General features: G+C 38.4%; 1 protein-coding gene across 3 annotated transcripts in view; it reads left to right on the forward strand.

Moving 5' to 3' along the window:
• LOC121430751 (MAP/microtubule affinity-regulating kinase 4-like) overlaps nt 1-23,135 on the forward strand; it is a 69,980-nt gene that overhangs the window by 41,557 nt on the left and 5,288 nt on the right. For 2 of the 3 annotated variants that reach the window (XM_041628133.1, XM_041628134.1), the window contains exons 6-11: nt 17,780-17,838; nt 18,266-18,395; nt 18,798-18,940; nt 19,459-19,613; nt 20,043-20,289; nt 22,929-22,998. In XM_041628133.1, coding sequence (XP_041484067.1) covers nt 17,780-17,838; nt 18,266-18,395; nt 18,798-18,940; nt 19,459-19,613; nt 20,043-20,289; nt 22,929-22,998 — 804 coding nt within the window. Of the gene's footprint in view, nt 1-15,809; nt 16,095-17,779; nt 17,839-18,265; nt 18,396-18,797; nt 18,941-19,458; nt 19,614-20,042; nt 20,290-22,928; nt 22,999-23,135 lie in introns of those variants that run through there. The other variant, XM_041628135.1, reaches the window with a different exon arrangement.

The following is a 23,135-nucleotide window of genomic DNA, read 5'->3' on the forward strand; positions in this document are numbered from 1 at the left end:
ATAAATGAATGAATGAATGAATAAGTGAATGAATGAATGAATAAATGAATGAATGAATGAATGAATGCATGCATGAATTAATAAATGAATGAATGATTGAATGAATGAATGAATAAAATGAATGAATGAACGAATGGATGAATAAGTAAATGAATGAATGAATGAATGAATGAATGACTGAATAAATAAGTGAATGAATGAATGAATAAATGAATGAACGAATAAGTGAATGAATGAATAAATGAATGAATGAATAAATGCATGCATGAATTAATAAATGAATGAATTATTGAATTATTGAATGAATGAATGAATAAATGAATAAAATGAATGAATGAACGAATGAATGGATGAATAAGTGAATGAATAAATGAATGAATGACTGAATGAATTAGTGAATGAATGAATGAATGAATAAATAAATAAGTGAATGAATGAATGAATAAATGAATGAATGAATGAATGCATGCATGAATTAATAAATGAATGGGCGGATGAATGGATGGATGATGGATGGACGAATAAACGAATTGATAAATTAAGAAGGATTGTCAATCATTGAATGACCACACAAGTCAAGTTTTAAAATTTCCAGCTCATCTATAGAATCATTTGAGTATTACCATGGACCTATGTGGTCCCGTCTCCTGGCTGGATGACTTACCACGTAAACCACAAGCAAAAAAAATGCACAAGAATGTCGAAGAAACAACTGTCAATAGATCTAAAATTCTACATTAAAAAAAAATAGAAATACCTGTTTATCATCATCTGATGACGTTCTTTTGTGGATAATGATTTTAGTATTTCTTATTATATGCATCTAAAACCTTTAAAATTGAGAATAGGTAAGTCGAAATTCGATTATATGGTATTCCAAGTTTTGCATTTTTTTCTTCAAGTTTGTTTTCTTTAGCTTTTCAGGTTTTGTATTTGTAAAAATAAATTTTGACTTTGACAGAATATTCAGCCCTCACCCCCCCCCCCTCTCTCTCTCTTTCTATCGTGTATCTATCTTTCTATGTACAATAGTTACAATAAGGACTCTTTGAGACAGTTTGACGCTCCGATCTTCTATTACAGCCCGAGGAGTTGCCTTTTTCACACTCGACCCGACGACCAATCGCGCGCCACAGAAAACCTAACCCCCAAAAATATGGGGGAAAAAAGGACTTCTCGCGGTAAAAAATCTCGTCTGCAACGGGTTTTGAATTTCATCGCCACGCGCTTCATTTACCTTGCAAGAGTAATTTGGTAAAGAGTCTCGGAGACAAAATACCGAACGAATAAAGACAATCGCCGCATAAATTTCGAAGTGATAGATGTAAACCCTTTCCGATGCTGTTATCATTGCAATAAATATGACGCATCGCGGGACTGATGTCGGAATTGTTTTGTCAACGCAGAGAAAGTGTGATCTGCGAGATGGCCCTTATTATTTGCAGTGGCGCAGATAGTTGTCAACTTCTGCCCTGGCGGAAAAGGAGCAGGGCGATTATAATGGATAATGTGCTACATGATTACCTCCCTCCCTTGGGCACGAGCATGAACTAATCAATAACGTGGGTTTGCGCCGGCGTGAAAAATCACGGTTACATCGCTCGATAATTTCAGTGTGGGTTAACGGGTCAATGAGATGCGAATGGATTGTGAAGTTAGACGCCAATTTCGGGGTTGTGGCTGCGTCGGGATTGAGGACTGCTGACACTCGAGGTGATTTCGTCCATTACTTCTTAATTTCATTCCTTATTTTTCTGACAGTAGGATAGCTAGACATCTCGTCTTCTAATGATGATTCTTGGCTGTTTAACAGTTGAAAATTATCTGTTTCTGTAGCCATGGTATTTGATGTTACATTAACCCTTAACCCACCAATTAATAACTCAAGTGGATGTGTGTGTATGTTTGCTATATCTGTGTTTACAGACGTTTATGAATCAGGAATTATGTACGTCTGGGACGATTGTAACATCACCATTCGTAAGAAGCAACCACGGCTCGAACCTCGACCCTCTGCTTCAATTCGTTACTTACTCCATCTGTCCATGTTGCTTCAATTGCTTGGATTACAGGTGCACGCTCAACGTCAAGTTGTGGCGTTCGACTATGGGCCTCTTTTCTTGTTCACCCCCCCCCCCCCTTCTTCCAGAATATATTGATACGTTGTATAGAGGGGAAACAGATTTGCTATCCTTTGGGCTGCGATAATGACAACGTGATTTTTTTTTAAAATTGATTATATCCAACGCTTTGATGTGACACACTCTCGCTCAACTGTCGCTGAAATTCAAACTTAAATTATTATAAAGAAATTTTGAGGAATTAAAGAACGGCATTCCATCTAAGAAGATTACCTATAATAGAGACGTACAGAAAGACAGACAGATAGACGACCTACCGATCACTGGGTGTTGCTCGCCCGCCTGTCTGACGCGTTTGCGCTACCAAATATTGTATTAGCAAAGCGATTTCAAGTTGTAAAGTGATTCCATAGATAAAAAAGCAAAGATGAGTCACTCTGTTATCGCCACAATGGCAGATACTGGCGCGAAAGCGTGGAATACTAATAATCGCGAAATGTGCTGGCGATGTCGTCTGCTGGCCGCAACGCAAGCCGATACCTTTGCTCGGATTCAAAATATCGATCATTCGTTGGTGAGATGCGCGAACCTTTGAAGGGGATACTAGTGCGATCAAATTTTATTGGCGACATGAGATCGATTATGTGGAATCGCGTTGTGAGAACAATAATAAAACAGAATATCGGGATATCATTCTATTCAACGCAAGCAGAACTTTGTCACTGTCTTCATATTGGATGTTTCACGTCAATTAAAATTGCTGTAGATCACGGAGATGTTGTCTTAATAACGCTTTGCCTGGTCATGCTAGTGTCGACTGCAGGCGCCAAAAGCATTTTAAATATTGAAAACACGTAGTCGAAGTAGAACTACATTTATCACTTAATATCTCTTCTTTTATATTCTAAGCCGATTCCCAGTATTTCAGATAGATAGATAGTTAGATAGATAGATAGGTAGATAGATAGATATGCTTAGAGGATAAAGAAAAATCGAGAAATAATAGTAATATTTGAAATTTATATAGCGCATAATAGTCAAAAGACTCTCTATGCGCTGTACAAAATGCATATAATAACTACATGTAATACATTAAATCTTATCTAAATTATACAATAAACCTAAACCTTAATCCTAAAATGCTTAATACAAATAAGAATAAATATGTTTAAAGATTTATAAATGATTAAATAAATCAAAGCAATAAAACTAGTCAATCATATCAAAACATTGATAAAAAAGAAGCAACAAAATAAAATTGCACTGTTTAAAGCCTGTGTATAGCTTTGGTAAAGGGTCAATAATGTGATTGATAATCGAATATCATCTAATATGACAGTCTTACTAAAGCGTAGAAACCGTTAGATATTTTTCCAACTGCACTTCTCTGAGAAAATTTCAAATATTCAAATCTTGGATATATAGCGCCCTCTCTCGGCGATGCTTGTTTTAAATTAAAAAAATGGGCATTCAAGCACTTATCTTATAAATTTAGTGATTAGATATCCAAAAGTTACAGACAAAGAACATATCTTTAAAGTTTCAGCCCATTCCATGATTTGGAATAGGATTTATTTGAAAGACAAAAACACACAGATATTTTAATTTGATCGGGTGACCCGATCAAGTTAAATTTCCATGTAAAATCGCAAAATTTATCCTGTAAAACACATTTTCATTTCATATCCTCCACATCATAACTGTTATAGGGCATATCCATTCAAATTAGCTAGCAATAAATTGGAAGAGTGATAGGTGCATTTTGGTGGATTTACCAAAACTATACACAAGCTTTAACTATCCATTTTCACCAGAAATCAGCTTCTCGTGTATCGGTATGTCACTGTTATCCGGATAAATATAAAGTTTTATGACTCTTATTAGGGGACGAAAGTGATCGGAAAACACATCCAGATTAACTTCCACAAGATAGTCTAGAGATTCAGTCACATTTCACACACACACACCATTCCAAAAGTGAACCCGTTTTACGTACTGGTATTGACAAAAAATATGCATATACATGTATTTAAAAATAATTGGGAGTTTATGAATGTTGGAACTTTTCTCACACTTTCTATTTATTTTTATTTGTTTACCTTGTTGGATGATGATGAGGCTTGTTTGCATCGCACAAAAATTAGGGGAGTGAAAATGCTAAAATACGAAGAGAATATTTAAATTTTGCCACGCAGTCGGTGGTACCTGGAGGGGGGGGGGGGCAAACTGATACACCTGCTTGGTATTTGGTAGCACTAGCAGCAAAATGTGTCTCTTGATATTGAAGTCTGAAATAGAGAACACTGATCGTGTGTCCATTTTTTTTTAGATCAAATAAGATTTCATATTTTTGGTAAGTCAAACATTTCAAAACCATGTGCAAAAGAGTAGTTATGGAGGGTGTGGGTTGGGAAGAGAAGAGGTGGTATTGGATGAGAGATAATGGGAAAGGAGGAGGGAGATGGGTGGTGGAGGCAACAGTGAGCACGAGTAAAAGATAAATTCCAGTATTGGTAACGATCTCAAAATGACTTTTTACAGAATCTTATATCATGACCACCCAAGTGTCTGTTTGTATGAATAAAAAATATGTGCCAAAGGATTCTGGAAGAAATTGTGTAATTGCTAAGAAATGAGCAAAATAAGCGCGGATTTGGTCACTTCCGTCGGGTCTTTATTCCAGCAATAATAATACACTGTCCCACATGTGCCTATCTGTGTTGGTGATCTTCAGTGTGAAAAATTTTCGGCGTAGATTTCAAGATTTCACAAAGTTCAGTTTATGTAACTGTACCAGATCTAGATCCTCGATGATATACTGACAATTAAGCCTGGTTTTACAGTCTTTCTCATGAAATCAGTGTTTATTGCAACTACTGGCATTTCTCTTTAAACCATAGGGTCCATGGTTAAATGCACTGATCCAATAGAGACAGGACACTTGTTTTTCAGAATCCACAAGTCACTCGACTTTGGGCAAAACAGTCGCGTGCCGAGGTCAAGGGTCAAATTAGATCTTCTCCTTTTAAATCCATCCCATTACTTTGCTAGCGTGATAGCGAATTCCGATTTTTATCTTAAATCATGCAAAATAAGCATTTTAGATGGAAAGTGAAATGAACACGGAGAAGGTCGTAATCTACACACACTTTGCATCGTTAAATTAAATGAGGTTTCGCATGGTATTTCCTTGTTGCGATTCGGAGAAAGTGATAAATTCGTGTTTTTTTTCTTTGATTACTGTACTGTTATCTATATTGTTATGGTATATTTTTTCACAGTTTTATATAATTATTGTTAAGTCATCGGAAACCAGATTTATTTTATTTGTATGCAAATACATTAAATCTAAAATTTAGCTGCACTCGTACCTAGTTCCAGAGTATTATGTTATATATCACGACTTATGTCATAAGTTTTGCTTTGAAATGCCGTGGTCATTCACAGCAAAAACTGTGGTGATAACCGTTGTACATCAGAGGACCACACCATTTATTTTACACCGGTGTTAAATTGGTGGTATTAGTTTTACACCTTTAGTTTTACAACTTTGGTTGTTACACTCTTTGGTGTTATGTTCAATCTCTAGGGTGTAATGTTAACACCTCGGTGTGTTGTCCTCTATTAACACCAATTGGTGTCAGTTTTAACACCCCAGTTTTTACAGTGTACCGGTGAAGTGGACTTCATAACGATCAAAGCGATCGCGATATTTTCAATAACATACCACCGATCGGTTTAAAATCCGTTTCTTTGGCGTGGCTATACAGTGTCAGGGTCGAACTATTTAGTTATGTTGAATGTTTGCAGGCTTCCGTGTTAATGTATCTGATGAGACGAATTTTATTGTTTAAAGGTAAATGCTAGTTTTGGTAACGATATCAAAATGAGTTCGTTCAGAATCCAATGAAATGACCACTAAAGTGTCTGTTTGTATAAAGAAAACGCATGTGCCAAAGGATTCTGGAAGAAATTGTGTAATTGCTGAGAAATCAGCAAATAAGCACGGGATTCGGGTAGGGCGTCGGGCCCGACGCCCTGAGCAATAATTATACATTGTCCCACGTGCGCTTATCTGTGTTGGGGATTTTCGGTGTGAACATTTTTCAGCGTAGATTTCAAGATTTCACAAAGTCCAGTTAATGTAACTGTACCAGATCTAGATCCTCGATGATATACTTGCAATTAAGCCTTGTTTTACAGACTTTCTCATGAAATCAGTGTTAACTGCAACTACTGGAATTTCTCTTTAATATGATAGCAGAGTTCATTCGAAAGTTTGAAACCACATATTGATGTAACCGTCATCGAAACGTCACGAACACTTTTGGCATGAATTTTAGTAGATTTCTAAAAGTTTTTTTTTGCATAATGATGTTTCTTAGTTGGGTTTAGTGGCGCCAATTTGATACAAGTAAATATAAAATTCTCGAAGTTTTGGAATAAGATTGCAACTCCGAACACAAGATGCAATATGATTTTCAGCCAATCAGAAGCTCGCATTTGGCATGCGCATACGATTTGATTGCACAAGGGCTTCCATACTGCCCCTATTTGAATTTCACCTTTCTGTTTCAGTATACAGGTTTAGTTCTGTCTATTCCCAAAAGCTGGTGGTATTGATAGAATTATCGTGACCTCGGAGGTCACGATAAGGTCACGGATGTCGCCATAGACGATTAAAGGTGACACGGATATGACGTCAATCACGACGTCGTTTCCTGCCCGCATAACCAGGGGACCAAGCTGCCAGCGCTAGATAACATCTTCCGTGATTCATCCGGGCTACTTCGGTCTTTTTTTCTTTGATTGAATTCATAAATCTATATTTAGAGTTCCTGTTTTTGTTTTGACTTCGATGTTATTTATAGACTACACTTTCCTTACCTGTATTTGATATAATAAACAAACTTGGTTCTATCATTGCCTAGTATGCGTGAGGATCGATGCCAATAAAAATATCACAATATGAACTTTTAGTGAAGACAGACCAAATTGTAGGTTGTGTCAACATCGTGGCATAGACAAGGAATTGAAGTTGCATCCCATTTTATATGTTATGCGAAATAAAGAGAACGAAGGAGGAAATTGTGATGTTTGCTCGCTTGATACTTCCCTTTTCCCCACTTTGATGTTCCCAACACTGTCTCATGCATGTCATACAAATTCATTCAAGGTTTTTTTTATGTTTCCCCTGTGACGGTATATTTTTGTTGCGTATATACGCCTGCAATGAACTTAATGCATGATAGGTTTTTAAACATGCGGTATATAGCAAAGAGGCAACGTTTGAAAAATCACCCGCTGAAATTATCACTCTTTTGCCGTTTCCACCCTTTTTGAAAACAATTGTTAAACTGAAGAAATACAGAGATAGGGGTGGGGTAGGAGAGGGGAGAACGGGGGAGTGTTTCATTAAAGCATTTTATCCGACAAGTCTTGTTTTATCCGACAATTACCATAGCAACAGTACCTGTCAGCCAATCAGAATCAGGGAAAGTTGTCAGATCTGACAACTTGTCGGACAAAAATGTTGATGAAACGCCCCCCGGGATAATCGATTCGGCACGCGCCATTGTTGTGAGTCGCATCCAAACTGAACCTTCTCCGGCGATAGAGCAAATAAGAGGATTTACTGAGCAAATAAAGATAATTATATTCATTTCTGAAGAATGACAGCGATGGGATATGATTGATCCCTGGACACAATCACCTGTAAATATGCGGTCAACTAAAAGTACATGGCCCCAAAATATGAATGGTCTGCAAATTTCGCTGTGATTCCTTATTTTTAGAGTTATGAATAATGAATATTTACACGTCCTTACTATTCATCTTCAGAGGAATAATTATGTTGGCCTCGATAAGAAGGGAAAACTTAATCACTCTCAGATGAACTTCTTTTCTTTTTTCCCTGATTTTGGACAAGAGTTCAAAACAAATAATGGATACCGTTGCTAACGTCATCTCTGCCAAAAAATGGTTTTGATTACTTGACACAATATTGTGTCTTAATGTTGAGATTGCTTAAAGATTTAGTGATGCTGTCTGGGGGCCATGGAAGTTTTCTATCTTTGGTAATGCAACTCCACATTTTATTGATTTGGTATAAACTTGAAAAACGAGAGATAGGATGTAAGTGTTGGATGGAATTCGAATTACATGAATAATCCGTCGGCAGATTTTCTCATTCGCGGGAAAATTGTTCAAAAACGATGACGGTTGCTTAATGCGTTTACTACTAGAAAATCAAGTAAAAATGCCCGTAAAAAAAGTAAAAATGCCCGTAGCTTATTTTCCAGAATGCTTTTCATTTCTTATTACATTCTGTCATGCCATTCATAAAATCTCAACTCTGATTAGCCGTCTTCATGATTTGTCGGTAATGACATTGACAATGTGGCATCAAAACCCTTCATACCTTTCTGCCCTACAGCATTATGACGGAACGCATTAATGTTGCGGTCTAAAATCGCTTTTCTCTATTATTGCCCCACCTATTTAGACTCATGAAAGGTGTATTTGTGCCCGGTCTAGTGAAGGCCTTGAACTTCGGTTGACATCGATCAAGAGAATACACACTTTACATGCTTGTTATTTGTAGCGTATTGAATTTCTGGATATGGTTTCCTCGAAGAGAGTCAAACCCCAATTTTTGGTTAGAGGTTTACAAAGGGACGGGGGCCAACGCGTGCGAAGTTCCATCGCCAGAGGGGCACGCGCTTACCCCCTATTGTACCCCTTGAAGACTCCTTAAACTATTTATGCTTTATTAACTTTGATGTGACTATCCACTTGCAATGCCATGAAAGGGGGACTATCGCTGAAAGAGGTTTGAGTTGTTGTTGTTGTGTTTTGGAGAGGAGGGGTGAGATGCGTTTGACCTCTGAACCTGATTTGAACCTTTTTGATCGAGTATTTTAGTCGAGAAGTTTTTAATCCTTCTTGCACCTGCCGAACTCCTTTGCAGAGCTAAAAGGTTCGATAACATTCGGGTAAAAATCCCTTATTGATAGGTCACTTCAAGTTCAAATACAATCTCCTCCCCCCCTCCCCTATCTCGTTCTCTTCCCTCTCCTTCCAACAAACTCTAAATGAGTTTATTCAAGTCAGCTTCCAAAATGTCCCTATTCCTTCTTGCTCTTGCCCAGATGCAGGGTCTACTAACTAGTTACTCGCACGGTTCCAAAATGTATAGGGTTTACTACACAATTAAAAATTCCAATTTCAATTTAATATAGGCCTACTCACTATCATATTTTGATGCCATAATTATGAATGTACATATCCATGCATCCATTCGACGATCAGAGAGCCGAAATCTTATACCATGGACCTATCATTCTCCGGTAGGATGTGGGAGTGGCATTCCTTAGGTGGGCGTGGCACCTGTACCTTTCCACACATTTAACCCTATGCTTGGTAGCATAGACCGCATATCTACATTGTCCACGTTTCTGTATTTTACTATTTACAAACAATTTGTGAAGAACGTGTTGTGTTTTGAAAACTAGATTGCATACATTATTCACTCGTATGAACGATTTAATATTTATTTGGTGATGTAAAATCTCTCAGACCATGAAAAGGAACCCTGTGTCGATTGCAGTTTCTCGTTGAAGTGAATGTATGTTTTCTGTTTGGTATTACTCATCATGAATATTCATTGCCGCACGTGGGTGCGTGCGAGCCGATGTATATCGAAATATTTCTTTTCAGAGGGAGTAAGTTCGATATTCTAAATCACTTAAGTGATCGGGTCAACAGGGTTTTTTTTCCTTCAATCTCTGTGTCCAGATTTGACCCCCAGGTAACCCGAATAATGGCCCAATTTCACAGATTCCATCACTATTTTTGAGAGGCAGGAAATAAAATTATCATGTATACCGGTCCTTTATTTCCACTCTTGACGAGGACTAAAAGAATTTCTTACGATAGATGTTTATTATTATTGTGTCTATTTATTTTGGTATGTTTGATGGGGGGGGGGATAGGGGCAGTATCTGTTTCATCCCACCTTAAGGGATTTAATTTTCAATTTTAAGCAAAACTATCAACGACACGGTTGTAAACGAAATTAAACGCACTGGGGGGTATTAAACTTGCCGAAGAACATTGAACAGCAATGGCATTATTTTGATATGAAAAAATGAAGTCTTGATGGCCGTATAGCAACGCATCGAAATTAAAAGACTACAATGAGTAAATAGAATACTACAATACAAATGATGTGTTTTGCAACATCTGTATCTAGAAGCAACTGAAAAAAGATCTCTTACTGCGATCAATACTAATTTTATTTCGCATTTTTATTCAGAGTAGTCTGAATAAATTATCCACTTGTTCCAGAAATAGATACTCAAGCAGTCGATATTCCTCTGAAATGTTGGTACACTTCTCCTGTAACAAGTGCTTGACATAGTGAAAAGGAGAACTCGAGGGAGAGCTAGGATGAAGTACCAGTCCTTCGCTGCCTGCTCTATGAGTGTGGTTTTATTTCTTTTCATATGTTGTGGCATTTTCGAACCCTTCCAAATCAGTATCATTACCATGATTACCCATTAATCAATCCACATGGAACACGTGAAAACACAACAAAATAATTCTTGAAGAAATGAATAATGATAACACAGATAAATATGTTGATGAATTATTAAAAGGAGTTAAGATACAAATGATAATGATATGGAATGATATGAAATTATTTTAAATAGACAAACTGGAAAATATCTCCCTTTCTAACCCCCCCCCCTCTCTCTCTCTCTCTCTCTCTACCTCCTCTTTCCCCTTCTCCCTGATGTTCTCACTATTCTGCAGCGACGCTGTCTGCATAATTGTATTATTTTTTCTCAACAGTAAAATCAGTTTTTAGCTCGATTCAAGAGTTCTTAAACGGTAACTCCACGGTGCGTGCAACTCTTCTTGCATTCGGCGCCGAAATCCAAACGCCTGGATGCCTCTTGTTGACCTCGTCTCAAGCAGATGGACTCCACTGCGAGACCTGTAGATGCTTGGTCATCTCCATGGTCTCCTAAAGTATCTTTTCCAAATCATTTCAAGATGATTGGAAATGTTCCACATCTTCGAGGTTGGCCAGCTTAGATAAGAAGCTTTCATTTCACCACCCCTTCTAAAAAATAGAACATTACTTCAAAAAAATGGCAATCTTTATTTCACTGTTTAATAATCATCGATATAGGACTCGGAGTGTTGTCACTCTCTCTTATTTCGCAGACACCTGCAAAACAAGCGCACCGCATCCACTATAGCTCCATTTACTCTCCCTTCCATTTCAAAATCACTTTCAGTTTTAGAATGTTTTTACACAAAATATACAATAGTTAAAGTACTAGTATTTCACTTTCGAATATAAATGTATGATTTTGAAGGAGATTGGGAGGTGCATTATGTACCCACTTTTTGCCCTTGTGAGGTGTTTCGCTGATGAAGGTTTTGAAAAAAAGCTAGTAACAAAAAAATACAACTTGCAAATCGTATTACACCTTGTATTATTTATCCAAAATTATTTGAACTATAGTATGATTTGCTCACCTCTTGTCCCGTAAATCACAGCTGGACTCGGTGACCTCATCGAGGTCAACACATACTCTAAGGTGTCGCTGAAGTGACAAACACGTGTTAAAACCTAACGTTGACACCAGACATGCCAGATAGTGTCTGAAGTGGTGCCTGTACATTCTTAGCCGATAACAGTGCAAATCTCCGTGATCTTTTATTATATCTTGTAAGCTGTAATGGAGCGTATTTTTGGATAATGACCACTTGTGGCGTTTGGCCTGGTCAGCCTCATTTTTTTGTGTTTAGTGGATAAATTTTGAAGATAGTGTCTGGTCACTCAATGGTCACTGGTTACAAGGTTCTGTTGTCCAGGGGAAATGGAGGACATGATCACCATTTTCACCTCATTTCACACCAAATTGTGGACAAAATGGGCAATTCATCCATGAGCTGATGGCAGCTTCTAAACTTACAAATTGTTTGTATTTCAAAGTGATCGAGGCTATTTCTTTGTTTGTTTCCTTTATGTTTTTACCGGGTCAAAGAGTTTTAAGGTGTTCTTCATCGAAATGTGCTGGATTTTGGGAAACAGATAGTGGAAGAAATACCTTAATTATCGATTAGTTCACTTTTCCGGAGTCCGGACCAAATTCTTATATTACAAGTGACACAAATAATAAAGAAATGAATAAAATATTTTTAAAAAGGCACAGCGAATATCCAAGACGGAAGATAGGGACAGCGAGGTCACTCAATAGGGCATCAAAAACATGGGCCTTGGTGGACTAGGATTGATAATTTATGACTCAATGGAGTAAAAAACTAAAGTTACTAAATAATGCCCCCACCATTTAGGTAAATACATGTACATGTCGAGGTGAATAGCACCTTGTTGTCATAGTGTTCGGGTCATAGTTTATCTATTCCAACTCGAGGGCTCTGAAAATTATTCTATGAGAACATCATGCTGTGTTACCTCCCTTAAGAGAAATGAACACCTTTTCCATGAAACTACTCAGAACGAGGTGAAAGAACTCGCTCAATTTTGTCCCACTGTTTTACCTCCGTATCTTCCTTTCTTGCTGACAGAGGGCGCTCGACTGGTATTGTACACAGGTGCTATGGTTTTGGCAGTACTATTTTTTATTCGCAAATCATACTTTACTGTTTGAGCAAACCATAGTAGGTCCATGAGCAAACTAGAGGATTTATGTCTCAAGATGTAACTTCAAATTCTTCTTCGCATGTGTAGTTACGACATACGAATAAAACCAACGAGCTAAACTAAATGCATCGTGGAAATTGGAAATGTATCATCCCGCACTTTTCAGGGCCTTCCCTTTCCGCAGTGATCACGATCAAAAATGAAAAATTAATTAATAAAAAAACACAACTGTCTCGTGGTGATGGTAGTGGTGATGTAGAAGGAAAAAATGGGATGCCGCGGCTGAAGAGTGTGAGAGAGAAACAAAGCTAGGAAAAGGTGGAGAATTGCGGGAAAATACGGGAAAGCCGATGAGATGATGAGAAGAGGTCAGGGAAGACGAGGCTGAATAAGAGGAAGAAGTTGGAGGATATAAAAGGAATAATAATGGGATAACTAGAATGAGGAGGGGTAAATAATGAGGTGAAACATGCCATCGTCGTGATCGCAATGGTAGAGGATGTCGAGAAGGAGGGGATGAGTAACAGGGGATGGGAGGATGGCGATTTGATTTTCAGATGAAAGGATTTACAGTTGAAATGCAAAAGGGATAGTGTAAAAGGCAAAACAGAGCAGGGAGCGTTTCTTAAAAGCTATTCGTAAGTTAAGAGCGACTTTAAGAACGACTCGTGAACCTTTCTTACGCGCTTAACAATCGTCAATGAATATACCATTTCCCCTCGCGTTTTCCACAAGAAAGTATCACCAGTCGTTCTTAAAGTCGCTCTTAACTTACGAACAGCTTTATTAAACACCCAACCGGTACAAAGTTATATATTATGTAAAATAACATTTATGAGACCAACACCAATCTTATTATTAGTTCGTTTCTTCACCATCTACTCATACATCACACTGATCACAGTAGACGTATCCACTCGATAATGAACGTGGAGTGCAGCAAAGCAATACCTCGAACCCAAATTGGTTGGGATCTTAACCATTTTAATTGTCCCCAAATGCTACATTTGGTTTCCATTACACCGCTACCCAACATCGTGTGAATCGATTCAAATTGGATTAATAGCTTTCATTTCTACAGCTCATGAAGGATAATGGTCGCTTCCAATTCGTCTGGAGAGAGTCCCTGTATCTTTTATTAGATTAATTAGCGTCTCTTTCCATTATAGATATATGCTAGTATCTCGTGACGCCCTTGTTTGCCTTTGTATAAGACATGGGCCTACAGTTGGCTTCTGGTAATATAATGCGAGTACATGGAATGAACTTATTGTTTATGTCTCATTACTCAATATGTTATTCAAGATTAATCTCCTCTGATAACTCTTTGTTTATCAAACAAAAACAAAATATTGGGTCATGGGCTGTAACAATGACAGAATGGAATATGAGTTTGATTGTACGCTGGCCTAATGAGATGATGAAACGTGTCTTGTCTTCAAAGTATTGTCATATAGTTGTCTTCCTTTGATTATCAAAATTACCATTTAACAAAATATCGCCCTGTTAGTGCTAATGGTATGGTAAAGGGTCTATGCTTACTTTCATGAATAATATATGGCGATCGCAAGTTTGCTTTTATTTGCAATTGAATTTTCTCTGTAGTTTAATTCAATTCCAAGGATATGTCACCTCGGCGCAACCTTAAAGATTTAGTTCATCAAACGGTGAATCGTACCTGTATAAAGTCCAACACTTTTCTACTTGGCGTATGTTTATCATCTAAACTAGCAGGGTGGAGTGATGTTGATGGGGTGAGGGTGATTGTCTACCCCCGACTGTCTGGGGTCGTGATCCGGGGCAGGGGTGGGTTGGGTCCAGAGTGCAGCGACATTATCGTCTACCATATGGACCGTATATGGTTTTACAAAAAAGGGGATGGTATATAATAGAACGACACCTACCCTATCTTCTAGTGCTTTATGCCTGGAATAACTGTCGTCTTTAACTTTTCTGAATCTCAATTTCTTTTTAAATTCTGTTTGCATAGGAGTGGCCCACTATTAACACATCTCCTTATTCTTTGCCTCATACATTTGCGAAGAGAACGTTTCCAAGGGCGTTTCATGTCGCCGGTTTGAGGGGGGGGGGGGTGAAGAGAAAAACCGAAGATTGATGAGGCGCTTTGACAGCGAGTTGATTGAGATGACGGAAACGTGCCACATCATTGTATACCTTCAGTGTTACCAGATATCTATCAACGTCGAAAGGAACATTTCTAGACCTGACCTACAAAATATGGAATCGAACCCGAAACTGAAAGACAGGCATTCATCCAGAATCTAGCGTGGCAGGTCGGGGACCTCCCTGGGAAGGGTTGCCATGGAAACGGGAATAATTCGTGCCCGCCCGCTGAGATGGATCGACATAGTGTAAGAAGATTTTGGGGTGAAAATATTGCTATTGGTGAGAATGAACTATTGACCGATCGTTCGTTCACATTCATTCGTTCGCCATGTTCAACTGAATGATGAAGTTTGGCTATGATATCAAACTCTCCAGTTTCTCTGCTTCAATCAGGGATCCTGTACAAGAAATCATGGTTAAATCATGCGTTTGTTTCTGGTAGGACTTGCGAAACTATTTGTTGCGGGTTTCTGTTCATTTCTGTTCTGTTGCTGAAACCAGCAACAGAACAAACCTAATGCATTAATAAGATGCTGTACAGGAATTTGTTCAGCAGCGTTGGTCAAAATTGACTGTTAGGTCCTAGTTCTTGCACACATTTTGGAATTATATTGAAATACATCGGGAATCATGAGGAAAACGCTCGACAGTCTCGCATCTTAACATCGATGTCGGATAATTTGACACTATTTCAGTTTTAGATCAATATATGTCGGTGTTGTCTACGCGGCTACTTGGATTCCATATCGATGATCTTGAAATCATTGTACCGTTCTTTGAGAATTCAACACATCAAACTTTAATATTTTTTTTTGCTGATGGTATTCCCCCCCCCCCCCCTCAAGTTTCTGCACGCTATGCTAGGCCCATTGGAGACCGTGATGAGTTTTCTCTAGATTTGTACCATTATTTCGATCCATTCCGACATGTTTGGCACCCTCAACCCACCAACATACCCCCGTGTCCCCCTGAGCCATTGTTTATCCCATGAGACACGGGTATTTTGACAGCTCGATTCTGTACCTGGGTCTTTTCGTCCACTTGAACCCTCTCTGTGCGCGCTTGAACTTTCGACACACGCCCTCTGGCATCCAGGCGGGGGAAGGCATGATGGTATTTTTGTTGACGAACGTGAACATGGTGAAGAGTTTGGGTGTAGCTGAGACGCCCTTTTTGACGTTTTTAGCCAATTTAGTATTTAGGTATTTCTCCCTGTGATGATTTAAAACTAATAACGATCGCAAATCCAACCGAATTTGTTCATTACACATGCATGACATGATTATACATATAGCCGTGGACACTGTGCAAGTCATATATAACAATTCAATAGAAATTAACATTAGATCAATGCAATGATTGACATTGTATGTCATCTTAATATAAGGTTTCATTAGGAATAATAATCATTGACCACTGCCATTCATTCTCCCTCATCTCACGGTCTTCAATACTCATTATTTTGTCATATTTAATGTGGTTTCATTTGGTTTAGAAATTGGTTTATTTCTTCTTTACTCATTCATGATACCTGTATTATTGTTTCCATCTTGTGAGTGGTATAGGCAGGCGATAAAATACTAAGATGTTCCCAAGAGGAGTCGAGTAGTTAAGATTGCCGTAATTTAGAAAAATCAGTAAAGCTCCTACCTATGTGTTTTATCTGTTATATCGAATACAGTTATGTATAGGACTCGGAAAAAAAGGCAGTTCAGTGCAAAGTGAGATCTATGAATGGTATCTGGGAAGGACGTCATCATTGACAAATATCTGTCAATGAAACATCCCTTAGGCAAACTACATCCCTACAACCCCCGATGAGCATAAACACAATCACATAGCATCGATACCAAGCGATTATTCCATTCTGTCATCGTTTTCTCACGCTTCTAAACAAACAAGTAGACCTTGTAAAAAAAGGGGAGAGATGGTTTGAAAAATAAAAAAAAAGCAAAAGATCGAAAAGGAGAATTAAAAAATAGTGTTGAAAAAAGACATGTATCGGTCGTGTCCTTATTTCTAACGCTATTATTCAACTGAAGAATAAGGTGGTCTTTGACATCTTGCCCGTCTTCCACGAAATGAGGTATTTTGTTTATTATCTTCTCACTCGAAGGTATGCCCTATTTCCACGCCTCCTCAATATCATGGAGTGGTGGTAGAGGATGCACTCATCATAATTTGCAAAGTGGCTCGAATCTTTGAGCCAAAGATGGGGGCACATGCCCGTTGCGCCCCTTCCCTCTCTTTCGATCAGCACCAGCTGCTTGATTAGACAATTTCATTGATACCAGTAAATTCTAACCTGGCATTTTCAACTTCAGGAATATCATACTACATGTATACTTATTTCAGCCACAAAATCAATCTTTTTTTAGTGATCATATGAGTTTTTAACGGGTTTTTATTCCCCTGTGACTTTTAATATTTAACCACAATCTTCCTGATCTTGATGTCATTTCACTATGAGGGGAGTCGCCCTACCGTTGCACTTCTTGCGCAAACATCGGTATCATTTCTTGCTGAAAAGGGGGTGTTTTTGCAATACTAATTTCTACAAATATCCCATGCCTCCTGACCACAACCAAAACCTTAGCTTAGCCTAGGGTCCATAAATATTCGGATTGGCGGGTGACTTTGTTGTTTTCAGTTTCAGAAACAAGATATTCGTGTAAATTATGAACAATAACAATTTTTCATACACTGTTTATTGTTATGTTAGATGACTGGAGAAAAAATATAATAAACGATCAGTGAAGGGCGTTGGTAGGGGTAAGAACAACGCTTGGAATTTTGTTCCCGTTGAGAGGATATGTGTCGTAGGTATTTTCATGCCTTATTATAGGCCACTTAACAAATTATTTGGTCTTCTTTTATTTTCTTTCAGAGATCTGAAGATGGAGAATATCATGATGGACAAGAAACGAGAGAATGTGAAAATAATAGGTGAGTTTACGATTGGTATATGTCACGTTCAATTGCAATTCATGCTACAAGCTGCACAAGAACCTACATGATTGTCCCATGAAAGTTTTCTCAAAACGATGAACACTTCTCGTGCATTATTGTGTTTTTTTTATTTTTTGTTAAAAAGTTTGAGCGCGTAAACCAGCAAGATTGAGAATAATACGGGACTCACTGAATACTACCCCCTTCCATTTTAAATGACAAGATTCGTGTGAAACACTGCTATCATGAAGATGATTAAAGAGCTTCATTTACCATTATTTTACCCCCCGCCATTCCCCCTCTCCCCGCTCCCCTTTCATCTCCTCTCTCTCCCTCTTTCACTCTGTCTCCCCGTCTCTCTTCCCCCTATCTCCCTCTCTCTCCACCTCTCCCTTTCTCCTCCTACCTCCCTCTCATGCCACAGATTTTGGTCTTAGCAATCAATGCGGACCTGACGAACTCTTCAAGACACATTGTGGGTCGCCCGAGTATGCCGCCCCTGAGCTTTACATTGCTGGTAGAGACTACGGTCCGGAAGTCGATATATGGAGCTTGTAAGTGAAACTTTAGAATCAGTCAGAACTATTTATATCTAATGTTAAAAATCAAATTCTAATATCTAACACAATTGTAATACAGGGCACAAATTGGTTAACAGAATTACATACTGATAATTGCCACTGGAAATGATGGTAATTTTATGCTTTTCATTTACGGATGTAAAATGTATTTTTACAATTTCCAAACATGAATAGGAAATGAGTAAATGTGTATTTTTTATTATATAAATCAGAAATATGTTAGTGAAGCCTGCAACAATGAAAACTGGATGGATATTCCATTTAAAAGGTAACATCAAAATCACATCAATATGGTGTAAACGAGTAGTCGAGTACACATTCAGTGATGTTTTCATTGAATTATTATGTATTGTATTACTTGTTCTTTTGTTCCAGAGGTGTGAACATGTTTGCCATGGTAACGGGTAAACTTCCCTTCACCACGCCCCATTCGGAGAATAGAAGGCAACATCTACTCCTTCAGATCAGGAAAGGTTTGAAAGGGGTTCATGATAAAGAGATGGCCCACCTTACTGACGGTAAGAAAGGGATGGGATTGGGATGTTTTGTTGCTATGATAAGCTATACGTGTATATTTCTTTCGCACAAGCACGGATCTTTCTCTACATACATTACCCAATGGCTCCACTATAGAATGGGCATGATTTACTTCACGGATTAGACAAGGTTCACATGGGAAGCATATTTTTGGTGAAGTAATGCCAGAGGGATCTATTGCACTTTTCATCGTGATAATTTCCAGTGAATTTTCCCTGAATTCCAGTCGATAATCAGATTTATATTTCAACACTTACCGTTTTTCAAAATTTATAAATTGATTTTTTATTGTTCCCATACACTATTCCACGATATCGTGACGTGTCAAAAACCTCTCCCCCTCATTATCATGCCTCACTACGAAAATTGATAAGATCGCTGTTCAATTAGTAAACGATTTCGTGAGACCAATCTTTGGTTCTAGAGATCTAGGGCCTCTATTAGATTCTAGAGGAAAGAAAATCTATTCATACCATCTCTATGCTTTTCATGTTTGCAGATTGCAAAGATATGCTGCATGGGTGCATTGAGCCGGTCCCTGAAGATCGACTTCCAATTCTAGATATAGAACACCACGCCTGGATCACATGTGAAGGCCAAGAACCGTTCTGTCCGTTCCAGGCCCCGGTCCAGGACCTGAAGTTGAGGGCAGAGGTAGGATTAATTTTTTTCTCCAGAAACTAGGATCTTACCGAGCATGGGGGAAATTGTGTCATTTCGCTCATTAATTTGTCACCATATTTTTTTTATTTAAGTCTTGGAATATGAATAAAATATGTAATTGTCAAAGATTTAGCAATTCTGGAACGGATTATTTGTATAACAACAAACTACACTGGTCTACCCCATCCCTTTTGTTAACGTGTTAGTAGACTGAGGCTTAGGATTTTAAGAAGAGAATATTTAATGGTCGTATTTAATCAGCTATTCTATGAGACTGATCCCGATTATTTCCATTTTCGATTTATTTATTACGAACATGGACCTACAGAATGACTGAAGGAAATGAAATGAGTTTCTGAGGTTAGATCACTGCTGATCAAATGCATTGACTTGGGCTTACTTTATTCTCTTCATTGTAAGGTGATTGAGGAAATGGCTATACGTCTCAAAGTCCAACCGGAAAAGATCCAGGATGTTGTCCAAGAGAACAAACTGGACGATGTGAGTGCCATCTTTAATATCCTCCTAGAGGAACATTTGATCAAGCAAGGTTTGTGGAGAGGCGATCATACCAGACCTCCAACGTCATCTGAGAGTGTACAGACGAGAACAGGTAGACGAGACAGTAGTCGAGCTTCCAGTACCAGACCCGGTAGCGCTTACGCAGGTAATGTGATGTTTAAAGTCGTTCCGCAGAGCATCTGTATACTCCTTCCCAGATCGTCTTAGCCATACTCACAATTCTTTCAAAAGTATTATATAGAACCAGCATGTTATCGTTCATGATCAAGTGAATCACCTGAAAAATAAAATACGAAGACATCACTGTTCAGACCTCCTCCCCCTTCCCCAAAGAAAAAAAATAACTTCATCAGTTTCGTCACCCAAACCTTTACCCAGAAAGGAATCCTTTCATCCCAGATTCATACCAAATCAAAATGTCTTCTTCGTCACCCCAGCTCTCACATAAAATCTCACCTTCATCACCTCAGCTATCACCTAAAATCTCTTCTTCGTCACTCCAGCTATGAACTAAAATCTCATCTTCATCACTCCAGCTATTAAAATCCCTTCTTCGTCACCCCAGCTCTCATCTAAAATCTTATCTTCATCACCTCAGCTATCAACTAAAACCTCATCTTCATCACCTCAGCTATCAAGTAAAATCTCATCTTCGTCACCTTAGCTATCACCTAAAATCTCTTCTTCACCCCAGCTATCACCTAAAATCTCATCTTCGTCAACGCAGCTATCACCTCAAATTTCATTTCGTCGCCCCAGCTATCAGTAGGAATCTCTTTCGTCACCCCAGCTATCAACTAAAATCTCATCGTCGTCACTCCAGCTATCTTCTTCGTCACCCCAGCTATTAACTAAAATCTTATGTTCGCCACCTCAGCTATCAATTAATATCTCTTCTTCGTCACCCCAGCTCTCACCTAAAATCTCATCTTCGTCACCCCAGCTATCATTTAAAATCTCATCTTCGTCAAACCAGCTATCACCTAAAATCTCAACTTCGTCACCCCAGCTATCAACTAAAATCTCATCGTCGTCACTCCAGCTATCTTCTTCGTCACCCCAGCTATTAACTAAAATCTTATGTTCGCCACCTCAGCTATCAATTAATATCTCTTCTTCGTCACCCCAGCTCTCACCTAAAATCTCATCTTCGTCACCCCAGCTATCATTTAAAATCTCATCTTCGTCAAACCAGCTATCACCTAAAATCTCATCTTCGTCACCCCGGCTATCAACTAAAATCTCATCGTCGTCACTCCAGCTATCTTCTTCGTCACCTCAGCTATCAACTAAAATCTTATGTTCGCCACCTCAGCTATCATTTAAAATCTCTTCTTCGTCACCCCAGCTCTCACCTAAAATCTCATCTTCGTCACCCCGGTTATCAATATCTCTTCTTCGTCACCCCTGCTATCACCTAAAATCTCAACTTCGTCACCCCGGTTATCAATTAATATCTTGTCTTCGTCACCCCAGCTATCACCTAAAATCTCTTCTTCTTCACCCCAGCTATCACCTAAAATCTCATCTTCGTCAACGCAGCTATCACCTCAAATTTCATTTCGTCGCCCCAGCTATCAGTAGGAATCTCTTTCGTCACCCCAGCTATCAACTAAAATCTCATCGTCGTCACTCCAGCTATCTTCTTCGTCACCCCAGCTATTAACTAAAATCTTATGTTCGCCACCTCAGCTATCAATTAATATCTCTTCTTCGTCACCCCAGCTCTCACCTAAAATCTCATCTTCGTCACCCCGGCTATCATTTAAAATCTTGTCTTCGTCACCCCAGCTATCATCTAAAATCTCAACTTCGTCACCCTAGCTATCAATTAAACTCTCCTCTTCGTCACCCCAGCTCTCATCTAAAATCTCATCTTCATCTTCAGAGCTATCACCTAAAATCTCATCTTCGTCACCCCAGCTATCACCTCATATTTCATTTTCGTCGCCCCAGCTATCAGTAGGAATCTCTTTCGTCATCCCTGCTATTAACTAAAATTTCATCTTCGTCACCTCAGCTATCAACTAAAATCTCTTCTTCGTCACCTCAGCTGTCACATTAAATCTAATATTCGTCACTCCTGCTATCAACTAAAATCTATCTTTGTCACCCTAGCTTTTACCTACGGTTCAATCTGTAGCATTCTCGGAATTGTCATGTATGTTAAACTATCAAATTACAATTAAATCCCCTAGAACTTTGCCTGCAATTTCTCTTTATGCAATACTACCCGTCGTCCATTAATCTCACCTTAGTCACTCCAATTATCGTTTACGTATTCATATCTTTGTCACCATCTATTCCTAGATGTTTCTTAACATACTTTCGCCTCCTTTTGTACGCTCTGATATTACTCTCTCCGTCTCAAAAGTCACTCTTCTCCCCGCGTTCACGTCAACTCTTATCTCTGTCACGCTACTCCTTGATGTAGGTCATCTTCGTCAACCTATGTCACCCTTGCAAATAACCACCTACAACACTATCTCTTCTTAATCTTCAACAGCTGCTGTAAAAGCTATCTATCATGTGCTACTATTCCTCATTTGATCGTTGTTATACTTATGAATGGTACACAAGTGGAAAACTCATTAAAATCAACATCTTTTACTACCACACAAATGAAAACTATATTGTTCATCGATTGCAAACTTCCATTCTAATTTCTTTACTTCGTACCGAATGAAAATATTCCCGTCTCAAACATGTCAGATGTGACACCCAACCACCGTAATTGTTGTATTACTTACCAAATGTTGTCTTGTTTTCGCTTTGTTCTTGCAGATTCTATAGAAGGTGTAAGAACGCCCTCTGTCGTCACTATGGTGCGTCCTAGCTTAAAATCACCTGAAAGGTATGAACTTTTTTTTTGTAAACCGTGACTTCAAATATAAACTTTCTCACTAGAAATGAAAAAACATCAGCGATAATAATTTTTCACTTTATTTTCCTTTTAGGAAATTTCTTTACATTTTTGATTTTTTTTAAATT

The sequence above is a fragment of the Lytechinus variegatus genome, chromosome 17 (assembly GCF_018143015.1).
Source record: "Lytechinus variegatus isolate NC3 chromosome 17, Lvar_3.0, whole genome shotgun sequence".
Taxonomy (NCBI): domain Eukaryota; kingdom Metazoa; phylum Echinodermata; class Echinoidea; order Temnopleuroida; family Toxopneustidae; genus Lytechinus; species Lytechinus variegatus.